The 13,639-nt window shown below is 58.7% G+C and overlaps 1 protein-coding gene across 6 annotated transcripts in view; it reads right to left on the bottom strand.

Annotated features, from left to right (window-relative positions):
* Nucleotides 1-13,639, bottom strand: part of AUH (AU RNA binding methylglutaconyl-CoA hydratase) — a 352,182-nt gene continuing 338,543 nt past the window's right edge. For 5 of the 6 annotated variants that reach the window (XM_019463762.2, XM_019463761.2, XM_019463759.2 and 2 more), the window contains 2 exons: nt 1,158-1,239; nt 40-224 (listed from right to left, as the gene is read on the bottom strand). In XM_019463762.2, coding sequence (XP_019319307.2) covers nt 55-224; nt 1,158-1,239 — 252 coding nt within the window. In that variant the 3' untranslated portion in view covers nt 40-54. Of the gene's footprint in view, nt 225-1,157; nt 1,240-13,639 lie in introns of all 6 variants that reach the window. The other variant, XM_053907741.1, reaches the window with a different exon arrangement.

Consider the following 13,639-nt stretch of genomic DNA (forward strand, 5'->3'; position numbering starts at 1 on the left):
AACCACCTGCCTGGAGGTCCTTTCCAAAGAACCCGGTGCACAGGGAGCCTTCACTCAGGTGTGTCCCACGTCGTGGTGAGTGTGCACAGCAGCAGGGCAGAAGCCACTTGCATTCGGATCCTGAGAGCTGTTGCCCGGTTGTACCCAGGACACCACCATTGGCCACTGAGGGGGTCTGATCTGTCCCCTCCTGCTCTTTCCCACGCTTGGGGGTTTCCAGAAGCCTGAGCAAACAGAAGAAAGGACACTGTCCCTACAGAGCCCCCGAGTCTGTAAGGGTCAGGGTCAGGATCAGGGTCAGGGTCAAGTGTGGGGGGGCATCACCCCACCCACACCACAAAGGATGCCACCCACCCCTGTGTCCCAGTGCCCCGCTCAGGGCCGGCTCAGGCACAGTGCTGTGTGATGGGACATTTGCCGGCCCAGGACCCCCCCCTCCCCAGCAAGTATAGTCCCCCTCTGCCACTCTGTCCCACCCAAGTCTTCCTGGATTACCCACGTGTGCCTCGGGGCTGGCACAGGCCGGGGTTGCCAGCCACCGCACATGCCCCCCCCCGGGGGTGTGCGGGGCCCTGGCAGGTCACAGCACGGGCAGCACGTGCCTGTATGTTCTGCTCCTCTGCACCCTTCACCCCTCCACGGTGGCCTCTGGGCTCAGAAATGCTCGTCTTTGACGAATATTCGAACTCAGAAAATCTCCGATTCAGCGTGTGTGTAAACAGATCACTTTTACCAGGAGTTGCTGCTCAAAGAGTCTGGCGGGGCACGTCGGTCCTGCCCCCCAGGACGCCCCAGGCCCCGTGCTTCCAGGACTGAGTACTGCGGGCCCTCTAAGGCGCTGACCTTCTGGCGTCTGGGTTTAACAACCTAGGCAACCCTCTCACAGTCGGCGGCCCTCCCTCGGGGACCCGGGGACAGCAGGCGCCGCTGAGAGTGGAGGCCGGTGCCAGAGTGACCCGGACAAGGAGGGGGCTCTGCTAGAATCCAGGGTGCTTCCCCTGCTTCTCCAGGTCTGCCCCACACCACGGGCTTTTAGCGGCAGGACCAGCTGTCCACGTGGAGACACGGAGCCACCGGGCAGAGGGGAGGCCCGCGTGGGAGCCAGGCCCTGGGTGTGAACGTGCCCAGGCGGTGATGCCTGACCTTGCTGCGCTTACGTGGGGGTGGTTGGCACAGGCCGTCAAGGTGGGAGCGGACAGGAGAAGGCCCTGGAAGGTGTTTCCTGAGGTCCCCGCCCACCTGGAAGAAGGAACAATGGCAGGTCAGACAGTCAGCTCCTCCCACTGCCATGTCCCCACACGCCGCAGCTCCCTGGCTGTCGTCGCCGCCTCTCCGCAGGGTCTGTCGAGCCAGGTCTGTGGGGCAATCGTGTCCCACGCGGGTGGCATGTTCTGGCTTTGCTCTCTGGCCCCGCAAGGCCCCCTGAAACCCGAGGTCATTAGTTCTAACCCCAACATGCAGGCCCCTGCTATCAGCCGGCCCCTCCCAGGGGATATGGCCCAAAGGCGCTGGAGGTCAAAGGTCAGTGTGACCCTACCCTGGGAGGGCTGACAGGTAGGTTCGTATGTGGGGATTTTCCATCCTGGGATTCAGTCCTCCGTGTGTGGGAGAGAGAGAGAGAGGCAGAGACAGAGACAGAGACAGAGAGGCAGAGAACTACAGAAGAGAGAAGAAAAAACCAGCAGGAAGTTTCCTGGAGCCCAGAGAGGGTCCAGAAGCATCTCTGCAGGAGCGTCGCAGGTGGTGCTTGGCTAGAGTGAGGGCGAGTCCCACCCCAGAGGGAGGGCCGGACGTGGAAACAGGAGCCCACGGCCTGCCCGTGGCTTGTGGAGCGGGTTCCCACGCCCCCCCCCCCCACCCCCAGGGGGCTCATTTCTTGGGGGGAGCCCTTTCAGACCTGGCCTGACCACGGGCTCGCTGTGTCCCTCCCCGAGTGCCCACCAGGGGGCAGTCTGCGCCCAGGCAGGAGCTCGCCAGGCCCAGCCACGCATCTAGGTTCTGCCTGTTTTCACAGGCGCATGAGAGCCGCCAACTGGGTTCGCTACTGGAAATCACATCTCGACAGGTGTAAAAAGATGTAGTCGGTGATTTATTTTCAAAGGAAGTGGCTGGCAGCTGGCGACTCTATTCGGGGAAGCGATTTCTAATCCGCGCCATGAGGTGCTGGCCGGTCAAGGGAATGGGAAAAGTTTCTTTATGTCCTCTTGTTACAGATCTGCCTGGCACGCGTTCGTTCCCGCCAGCCTGACCTTGAAGCGTGCTCACTTGTCGTGGGGAGCCGCGTGTTTGAGCTGGAAGGGCCCCTCAGGAATCATACTACAAGGCCCGCTCCTGCCTTCTCTGGATTCCCGGACAAGGAGCGAAGTCAAGGTTGATCCAGCCCGGACAGACCCAGGGAAACACGCGAGAAAGGTCAAGGTTGCTGAAATCTATGTTTTTTTTCCCTCCAGCTAACTGACAAGTTACGGACGCACCGCTCGGAGGGAGGCACACAGCCCCCAAATGTGTTTTGTCTGCACCTCTGCCTGCTGCCGGGCACACCGCCGTGGTGTGTTCCAAGCCACCCACTCAAGAGCCCAGTTCCAACCCTCATGCTTCCCAGCAAAGTCCCTGTCCATGGGGAGGTTTGGTGCAGGACTTTAGCTCGTGTCCTGGATAGTGCCTCCCGCCTCAGCATAGTTTCTGCAGCATGAGGGATAGCAGTTAGAGCTCCTGTGTCCGGCCAAGGCAGGTGGAGAGGAAGGGCAGGCCTGTTCTTTTAATGTTTATTATTTATTTTTGAGAGAGAGAGAGAGAGAGAGAGCACAAGTAGGGGAGGGGCAGAGAGAGAGAGAGAGGAAGGCACAAAATCCGAAGCAGGCTCCAGGCTCTGAGCCATCAGCACACAGCCCGACGCAAGGTTCGAACCCACGAACAGTGAGATCGTGACGTGAGCCGAAGTCGGACGCTGAACCGACTGAGCCCCCCAAGCGCCCCAGGAAGGGCAGACTTTTAAGGCAGACCTGGTTCACCTGCTCCCATAAGGGCAGAACAGCCTTCCTGGAGTGGGTGATCAATGCACATTAGTTTCTGTTTCTAAGTGACCAGACTTGGAGACTTCATTGTGCACGTCGAGCCTCTGGTCCGAGAACAAGTCCCCCCACCCACGAGACATGAGCAAAACTCGCTCCACCAGAGCGAGTCGTCCTTTGCAACCTCCTTCACCACGTGGGTGGTTCCAGGCATTTGAAAGTTAGAATCGAAGACCACCATGTGGCTTTCCGTTTTGCACACAGACATTGACCCTTCAGAGTCAGTGTGTTAGGCTCTGTGTTAGAGTTAGCAAGGCTTGTGTTAGAAAGGCATGCTTTCCCCTTACGAGGTCACTTTTCCTTTCCTCCTGACCGTGGGTCGAGGGGCACTCCCTACACTTGGGTTTCTCCAGGAGTCCAACCGAGAGCTGTGAGCAGGCGGGTGAGGGACTCACCTCTGCCAGCGGTGGTTTCCCGCTCCGCCGCCATTGACCGGGCAGGGGGGATCAGCTCTGTGCGCCTTAGCAGCGGGACACTCCCATCCTGTCCCCCAGCTGTCACCCGCACCTGCCAGAACATCCCTGCCTCGGCCACTTGCTCACGACGGTATTTCCGGACCGGTCCTGCTCAGCGGACAAGCCAATGTCCCGTGGCTGCGTACTCACGGAGACCTCTGTAGATCATAGTCCCCTACTGAAGATCCAGAAAGCATACTCAAATTGCACAGAATTCCTGCAGTGTAGAAACCCGTTCACGGTCCCGTCACCCCACGTGTCCCTGGGGTCTTTGGCGTGGAGCCATCCCGCATGCCCGCCCGGTGAAGACGCCCCATCTGCCCGCCCTGGCTCCCTCCCTGGCTGTGCTCCCCCAGCCCGAGAAGCCAGCCCACCAGAGCCTCCCCGCCTTCCACTGCTGCTGTCCAGTCCTTGACATTCCCTCGGCTCCGCAGGTCCTGAACAGTGATGTGCCATCCAAGCTGAGGTGCGTGTGTGGTGGACGTCAGGCTGTACATCCTACGAGGGTGGGAGTCGTGTTCTGTCCCCTCCCTGGACACATGCAGGGAGCAGGTGCCGCATGAGCACCGTGCGCGGGCACCTAGCAGCCAGCCAGCTCTCCCCTGCCCGCTGGGTGCCCCGACTCCGTGACTGGGTGCCCCGACTCCGTTGCCGCGTGCCCCTCCCTCTGGATGGCGAGGCCGGCTTTGCTCCTCAGCGTCTGTGCGAGGGCATCCAGGGGAGAAGCCGACAGCAGCGTCCGGACTCCCTGGGTCCTTCACCAACTCCTCATGTTGGCCAAAGCAAGTTGCGTACTTCTGTAGTTGACGAGCCGGAGGAGAAGTTCCCATTGCTGTGTGTGTCTGCCTGTCTGTGTGTGTTTGTGTCTGTCTGTGCCTGTGTATCTACAGATGTATGTCTGAATACGTGTGTGTGCATAGCTGCTGTCCCCCCGCGTGCGAATCCGGGGCACCAGAGCTGTCCTGGCCTTCCTCTGACACGGGAAACCTGGTGTCCCAGGGAAGCCCGAGTGTCCTCCAGTCCCGGCTGCGTCCGTCACAGCCCCGCCACCCTGTACCCCTCCATCCTCCCGGTTCCTGCTGAGCCGTGGCATCCAGGCAGTGGAGCAGTGGGATGCTATGTCCCAGCGTGTCCCCAGGCTGGGCACACGACCAGCAGCCCTACCGGATGGACGGTCCTGCACACACATCCCAGGAGCGTGGCCTGGCTCCAGAGCCGGCCCTGCCCCGCCGGTTCTGTAAGGAGACGCCCCGGGGGCGGGGGGAGGATTTCACAACCAGCCGCCCACACCCAAGCCCTGCAGGCCCCCCGCACCCACACCCAAAGCGCTCAGCGCTCCTGACCACGGTCAGTGACAGGAGGCTTACCCCGCTCAGCCAACACGTCCACTTCTTGTAAACGGACTCTTGTTTCTCTCTCTGGAAACCTCAGCAAGCCCTCTTTACCTTTGAAATTCCAAAGCAAGGATGTTAAAATGCCTGCTGCTAGGAATTTGCCAGGCGTTGCTCGCCTACAGGACCCCGTGCGACGTGAAACGTGTGACCCTTGTCAGACAGCCGGGCGACAGCGTGCTCAACGCTTCCAAAGTCGAACACGTGCCTTCACAGTCCTTCCTGACCTGTCGTGGCGTGCTTGTGATTTAATGCCATTCCCGGCAAAGAAAAACTAAAATTTTAGATTACTGGCGTGAGTTTTCGCATTCACCTCTATGGCTGCGAGGCCAGCCCTACAGAGAACGGAGAACATTCTCACAATGCTTTTCTCTTCCCTAATTGGCTATATCCCCCGAGACTCTTTCTCATCTCCAGGAATCTCGGCAAATAGGAGCCGAGATAGGAGCTCTCCCCCGGGGGGGCCACTTTTGTCTTCGATTTTCGTTTCTTTGTCCTTGTGAGCGCCTGATCCGTTCGCGAATTCGCTCTCTTGTCGCGTCTGTTTTCGTATGGAGCCTCTTGACTGCTAATGGTTGTTTGAAAGTTCAAAGTCCTCTGGTTATTTTTCTATTTTCTATTATTAAAGCCTTTCCTGCTTTATGGATCGTTTATATCCTCCAACCCCCTTGAGAACACTCGTGATAACCAACCTGAAGACTTGACTCTGCCGTACGGGCTTTTCCACGGGGTTGAATTCGATCACCACTTATTCAAAGCGTTTGGCTCCGATGTTTGACTGCTATGGATGCTCCGCTCACCTGTCTGTTTGGGACCCCCTGATTGGCATGTTCCCCCGTTTTCTCAGTTGTAAAAGAAAGACCTCTCGGAGGTCAGTGGTTCTCAACTCTCTTTAGCTTTGGTAAATGTTGCCAGGTGCAAACACGTTTGTTGGAACGCAGCGTGTGAACGTGGGGGGCGGCAACAATCAGAGCAGGTGTCAACCCTGGTGCAAAGCCCTGGGACTCCCCCCCCCACCGGCGGCCTCACTTCTAGGGGGGTCTTGCCCCGTGGCTCCTGGGCCAGGTGACCTGGTCCCCATACAGCTGATGGACCAGATGATCCCGACGGTCAATTCAACCTCCAAAACTGCAATGACTGCTCGTGGGGAATCCCTGGATTTGAATGTCTGTGAAATCCCACGGTTCTCGGAGGGGACTCACACACCACCACACTCTGGATGGGAACGGAACTCCCGTCCGCGGCTTCCAATGAAGTCTCGGCAAAGGAAGCCATACAAAGCAGTGGTGATTCATATCACTAGGGAACACGTAAAACATTTATTTTCCTTAAGTGGACCTCCTGATTTCAAAGGAATCGTTTCCAGAAAAGACCGGGCTAAGCTCCAATCTTGGCCTCTGTGTATAATATCAACATAGATGCTATAAATTAGTCAATTCTTGGCATCTCATCATAAGAAGGACAAAACGGCCTTCTCTGCTTAGACCTGTGGCTGCTTTTTCTCAGCCACCGTGCAGAGAGAGCGCCAGGTGGGGAGGGCTTTGCGAGCCTGCGATCCCATTTCTGACCTACAAATAAGTCACAGCACCCACGTAGAAATACCTGCTGTTCTTAAAATAGGTCTGGGTGTCTCAGTGGTCTTTTTCTTTCCTTAAGGCACTTGAGATTCGGCACAGGAATGAGGAAGTGAGAGTTTTGAATTGGTTTGTCCTCTTTTATCGGGGGAGGATGGTTCTTTTTTTTAGGGTTTCTGAGAGGGAGATTCAGAGGATCACTTTTGCCTGAACTAAACCACTGCTGCTACCACTATAACTACCCCTTACCACGGATAATAATAGCAAATCCAGGAATATAACCCCCAAAACGTTTGCGGCTGGAAGCCTGTTTCCCGGGCTCTGGGAGGCTCGCAGCTGTCTTTCCCTCCGGGGTCTCTCCTCCTAGAGCCGTGGGACCAGGGCCGCCCCTCACACCTCTGCCTCCTTATACGCTGTTCCCTTTGTCTTGTTGCATACATTCTAATTATTTTAAATGTTTAGTTGTTTTAGAGAGAGAGAGAGAGAGAGAGAGAAAGACAGAGTGGGAGCAGGGGAGGGGCAGAGAGAGAGGGAGACACAATCCCAAGCGGGCTCCAGGCTCCGAGCTGTCGGCTCGGAGCTGTCGGGCACAGCCCGATGCGGGGCTTGAATCCATGACCCATGAGATCATGACCTGAGCCCCCCAGGCGCCCCCGTTACATACATTCTAGGAGAACCCTGGATTTTCCACTTCAAGTGACAAGATGAGCTTGGGAGTGGTTGTTGTTGTGGACAATCCTGTCCGGACAGGATCCTTCCGACAGAGTCATACTGTTGGAAACAACAACAACAGAGATATTCTTTTTCTCTCCCCCTTGGTTGGTGACCTCAAAGCCATGAGCCCACGTTGGGGACACTCAGGGATACCACCTCAGTCTGCGCCGGCCGTCCCCGCCTGTCCCCAAGCTTGTCACTTGCACGTGCAGAAAGCATACACAGCCCAGAGCATGACTGGGCAGAGGAAGGTGGCATCTGATGAAGGCCTCTCCCTGCTACAGACCCCCCGGGGCGGGGGCGGGGGGGGGGGGGTCTTCTGATCTGCTCACCCGACAGAGCCCACCCTCACTCCTCTTATTCTTGACTCTAAGACTCAACGCGCACCAATGTAGCACGGTTCCTAAGTGCGGGGCTGGTTGGGTCTCACCACGTGCTCGTCCCACGTCTTCGGCCCCCGGACGAGAGCAGACACCAGCAGCAGACATAGAAGGTCGCCCCCACCTGGCTACGTGACCGCACCTGCGTCACCCCGACCCCAACTCCTAACAGTGCTCAGTTTCCCTCGACTGTGCATGAGTGGAGTCGCCCGGCTTGTACTTGCTGCCTAGCTGCTCGGGCTCAGGTTCGTGTGCAAGGTTCCCATCTATGTTGTCAGGCACTTGGAGCTCACCCCGTCCTGGCCGCACCCAGTGTTTACCCTGCGGGGGGCACCGTACCGCGATATATCTGTGCATTCCTCTGTGGATGCTGCCTGTGTCGGACTCCTGCTCACCGGGGCGAGGGGCTGGGGCTTTCACGGGCATTTTCCCCGTGAAACAGCTAGTGTTGTCGAAAGAACGCAAGCAACCACCCAAACCCAGCCCCCATGAGCGACCAGTTCAATCAGTGCACGAGGGGAATAAAACCCCAAAAGCTAGTAGATCCCAGGAGGCTTTCACCGGAGCAAATTCAAAAGACTGAGTGTCTGTATTCTTTGGTTGGTGCAAACATAACCTCCTAGTACCACTTCTGTTGAATGCATATTAATATGCATGAATGCATCATTAATATGCATTCAGTAGATAATGCACACCGTATTAACTGGTACTTGCAGGCTCCAGGACGTTTTTCTCCACCAGGGGAGCATTCATTCATTTTGTAAGTGAATCTGCTTAAGGAGGGAGGCGGTTTATGTTCCCAGGTTCACCCGACCTCCAGCTGGAAATTTGGGGACCGTGAAGATGTGATTCACTTCCCGCCCCAAAGGCCAGGCAGTCTCAGGTTCACTGCCAGGGCCTCCCTGTCCCAGGAGTGCGCCCCATGCTCATGCAGGAACCCGGTTGTCCTTTGGGAGCACACACTCACCGCCCCCCTCCCCTGCAGCCAACAGCAACGTCCCAGGACTCCCTGAGGGGGTGCCTCGTCCAGAGCACGTGGTGCAGGGCTGGCCGGCTCCCTAGCGGTCCTCTGGTCCCTGCGCGTCTAGTCCAGCCACCGCGTTCCTGTCTCTGCGACACTGTTTCTTTTTCTCCGTGGACCCCAAGCCAGAGTTTGAGATGATTGACAGAGAGTAGTGTTTTCAGATTTTAAAATAAAGCGTTTTGATTATTTTTCTGATTTCCAAGCCAACAGTGACAGCTGAGGAAAGGGGGTGGCGTTGCAGAAGGATCGAAAAGCCCCTTTCCTTCTACACCTAATGAACTGAAAGCCTCTGAGTGAGAGCAGCAGGGTGCCGGCCTCCTAAAAACCAAGGGAGGGTCGAACCATCCACCCGATAAGAACAGGAGACTCTGAGGAAGGCACGCTCTGATCGTTAAAAGCACGATCAGGAGAGAAAGTAATGGGGCGACAGTCTAAACACGGGGGTGGGGGGCGGTGCAGAAATCCTTTCCAAAGTGCTGTCAGTTCCAATGAGCAGAGATGGGAAAACCTGTCCAGAGTGTACAAGGCGACCGACTGCTCCCGACCGCTCCGGGGAGGCAAGCTTATCACTCCGATTTAACTTTCCCTAACTGTGTACAGGATTTGCCCTTAATAGAAACACAAAGTACGTAATGGGACAGAGGGGGGCAGGGGGCTGGCTGCACGTTGGACAGCCCTCCCCGTCCCGTGTGGCAGCAGCATCCCCAGCCCCAGCCTCCCGCGGGAAGACCACCTTCCGGTACGAACAGATGTGCCTTCCTTTCCCGCTTCCTCCTGTCCCTTCCCCTCGTGTCAGGCAGGCTCTCTAGGAAGATGGTTATTGCAGAAGGAATTGAGCAGAGAAGAAAGAGCCACGTGCGAACTCTGACTTCCGACCGAGAAGCCCGCTTTTGGACGATAGTATCCGCGGTCAAAGCTCTCATCCGTAAGAGAAGAGCCTGTCAACATAAAAAATAATCACCAAAGAGAGTTTGCCCCTCGAAGACGAACGAGGGGGGCCATACCACCGTCCGTGTGTCATAGACCGGAAAGATAGCAGGGGAAGAACTCGACCTGTCCAAGGAGGAGGACCATGGGGTTGTGGTGGCTGGTGGCCCTGTGGGACAGGAAGGGACCAGTCTGTGGCCGGACCGTCAGTCCTGTGGGGGCTGGCCCCTGCCTGCCAGCCTCCATTTCCCTCCGGGGAGCCTGGAGCACGTTTTCCGGGATGAGGAGTGACCTTCACACCCTTCTGGCTGCCAAGCAGCAGGCACACCTCCTCGCCCTCATAGGGCTTGTCCCCCGAGAGAGACCCTCAGGCGTGCCCAGAGACCATCCTCCGCTTTGCTCAGCAGCCCCATGGAGTTGAGAATGCTTCTGAGTGCCCCCCCCCACCAAGAACAATGAGAGAGACCCCAGGCACCCCAAGATGAAGCTATGGAAGGAAAGACAAATCCTGGTGACAGTTCATTTTGTGTCAACTTGACCACCCACAGGGCACCCAGATTAAATGTGATTCCAGGTGTCTCCTTGAGGGTGTTTCAGGAGATTAGCATTTAAATTAGTGGGCTCAGTAAAGCAGATTGTCCTCCCCAGTGGGGGTGGGCCGCATCTAATCAGTTGAATGCCTGAAAAAGAACCAAGAAAAGAAGAGAAGAGAAAAGACAAGACAAGAAAAGACAAAGGAAGGGAGAATTTGCTCTGTGCCTGGCTGTCCTGGAGTTGGGACACTGGTCTTCTCCTGCCTCAGACTGGGACCTGCACCGTGGATGCGCCCGGCTATCAGGGAGACACGAGGAGGACTGAGGGAGGAGGGACACAGGGAGGACCGAGGGAGGAGGGGACCCACATCGCCACCGGAGGAGAGACAGCTCTGGAGGGACTCGGGAGACAGTTAAACCATCGCCGTGAACCGACTCGCATCATCCCCTCTGCCCAGGGTGTATCGGCCGATAACAAGGGCCGGGAAGTAAGCCCTCCCGGAGCCGGGAAGACTGAGCCGTGGGAATATTGGGTACACCGCACTGATTGCCACCGGGGCCACGATGGGAGCCCACATGTGCCTTCGGGGATCAAGACACAGGCCCGAGGGCTGGACCTGCACAAGGTGAGGGTGGAGGAGGTGGGTGGTATCATAACAGAGCCCCCCGAAGAGACCCTGATTTGTGCAGGGCAGTGTAGCGGGGAGTGCTCGCAGGGTGGAGCCCCGCGGGCATCAGGCGGTTCCCGAGGCGGCTCAGCTGGGCGCCTGCAGCCGCGTGGGGGGTCCGCGTGGAGCTCACCGTGCAGCACAGGAGGCAAGAGTCGGGCCCCCGCCAGGCCAGGCTGAAAACCACCGTCTGCAACAGTCATGAAATGAAATGTAGGTCACACACGAACCGAAGTCCGAACACGCCAGACAAAACGCTGCACCCGACACGTCCAACGCGCGGCCCTGTTTGGGGTGCCAGACCCAAGTGCAGGCGGGAGCCGGTCACGCTGAGGGACTCGCTCCTGCCCCGCCTCTCCCGTCACCCTGCATCCTGGGGCGCTTCCCACCTGCCGTGGCCACCCGGAGACCAGAGCGCGTGAGCGCTGGGGACGCCGGCTGGGCCTGCGGGGAGCCTGAAGCGCCGGGACGGTTGAGAACGTGCCCTTGAAGTTTCTCGGAACTGGCACGGAGCCTGTGAACGCGTGGGGGACGGCCGTGCGCCCATCTGCAGCTTACGTACTCGTCATCGGCGGTCTGGGGACGCCGTTGGCTGGGATTCGCACCCGGAAGACTTTAGGGACAAGAGTGTGTCGTCACCGGCACTGTGTAGAACTCCTAGTGCATGTGGCATGTACGAGTGTGGGCTGTGGGCGTGGGCACGCGTGTGAGCGTGTGTTGGGCGCCCGCGGGGCGTGGGAGCGTCCTCTCCCACCTAGCGGGGACTAGGCTGCCGCCGAACGCAAGGCCGTGTGAGGACAGAGGCCTTTAGCACGTGGCCTGGTAGCGGCCGCCGCCAGCCCTGCGCCACTGGGACAGAACGCATGTCGGCGCCCTCTGCCGGGGACGGGACCCGCGGCACAGACGCACCAACCCGGCACCACCTGCACGTCCCGTCTCCGAGCCCCTTCCCCTGAGCGCCCCGGAGGCGTGCCCCCACCTCGACCACGTCCCATGAAGACCTGGCGAGGTGACGCACAGCAGTGCGTGGCCAGTGCACAGAGCAAGGTCCCTCAGATCTCGGATGACTGAGAATCAGGCAGGTTCTGGTTCACGCACGGTTTAACATCGGCGCAGGACTTGGGTCCCCACATCTACGGAACTCTCTGCATCCGGATTAGGGACACTCACCCTCTGTATTATAAGTGAGGCAACCACAGTAATAGCGGCTGACGGTCGCGGAGCCTTTTCCGCGTGCCTTCTAACGGGCGCGCAGACCACAGACCAGAGAGGCTGCTGGCTCACCCCACCCGGGTCGGGGGGAGGCAAGGGACTTGGCCAGTGGCCTCTGCCCCCTCTGGGAGCTGCCTGGAAACGCATGGTCTCGGGCCTCAGGGACTCGGGTGTGGGCTCTCATGGGTCCTGCAGCCGTCCCGATGCTCGCAAAGATTGTGACGCCAGGCGTGTAGAATCAGGAAGGCCCATGGTTGGGCAGACACCTGCCCGGAGCTCCCTTGCGGGCCACAGGAGGGTCCCAGGGCCCGGACGCTGGGCCACAGCATCTGTCCTGAGTAAACGGCGTCTCCCCACACGTGTTGGACGCCACGCGCATTCCGGGGAAAGGAGGCTGGACGCGACGTCCGGCTCACATGTCCTTCCTCCTGGAGTCAGCAGGTGTCGTCCTTGAAGTAGACGGAGCCCAGGGCAAGTGGCTGGGGCGCTTCCGTGAGTGGGGCCTTCTCGTAGCAGCGTCTCCATGGGATGCCTTGGGGGGACGAGGCGGGGAGGCCCGGGCACCTGCAGCCTCGCTGCTCGGTCACACGTGGGAGGGGGTCATCTCCTCGCCCTGGTGACACGCTCAGGGCAGAGGACAGGGCTGCAGACCGCGCTGCAGGCGCCCAGAACCTCGGTGCCCCCCTCCCGCCATACGGAGAGGCTGGAGGGCTGGGGAGTTCGTGACTCGTGGGGTCTAGATGCTGGTTCCGTTTCCCTGGCTCCCACGTGAGTGGGATGTGCCACTCACACCCCCTCGCGCCCCAGGACCCAGCCCTCCAGGGGGACCTGTAAGTGAAGAGGGCTCCAGTCCGGCCTCAAAGTCCCGAGGGTGCATCCGCCCAGCGTGGTGCATCGGCACAGACCCTGCCGACGAGTGAGCACCCCACCACCCCACCGTGCTCGACAGTGGTTGATGCTTTACACAGGCACCGGCTCCGTCACCGGCAGGGACAACGCCCCTTGCTTTACGGCTTGATGGACCGCGTCCTGGCCAAGTTGGGGAGAAAGGCCATTAACCACTTGTCCTGACGAGCCCTCAAGGACAACAGAAAACTCTGATACTTCCGTCAGTGCTATTGGCTGCTCTTGGAGATAACGCCTGGGTCCAGGGGGGATGAGATTTTTCCAAAATCTTACCCTCACGCACATGTGCTGGGTGAACCTCGGGGGGGGAAGAACCGAGTGGGGTTTGCCCCGTGCCCCTCCCAGCACGGGTAGGGAGCCCACAAATGTCCTGGCGCAGGTCAAGGACCCTGAGAAATGACAGCGGAGCTTACTCTCCACCAGGACTCAATGACATTCATTCGTAAGTGGTTCAGAGTCCCGGCCGAGCTGCAGGTACCATTTAAGTTTCCAAAGGGACATGCCTGAAACCCGCTCAGTGACGCACATCTCCCGGGAATGAGACCCGTCTCATTTCGTCTTTCCTGCCTGCCATCGCTCACAAGATTTTTGACTATAGAGTCAATACCCTAAGGGGGGAGAAAGTCCATTTGCTTTCCCCTGCGTAAGGCCCCCTCACCTGACTACTCCGCCGTGGGGCGCCCTGGGGGCCCCCCGGATGGACTGTCCCAACGCCGCTCAAGCCAGCGCACCAGCACGCAACGGCTGAGAACCAGCGAGACATTAAAATTCTCGGGCCCCTCCC

This window comes from Panthera pardus, unplaced genomic scaffold (genome assembly GCF_024362965.1).
Source record: "Panthera pardus isolate Hobbes unplaced genomic scaffold, ASM2436296v1 HiC_scaffold_20, whole genome shotgun sequence".
NCBI lineage: Eukaryota > Metazoa > Chordata > Mammalia > Carnivora > Felidae > Panthera > Panthera pardus.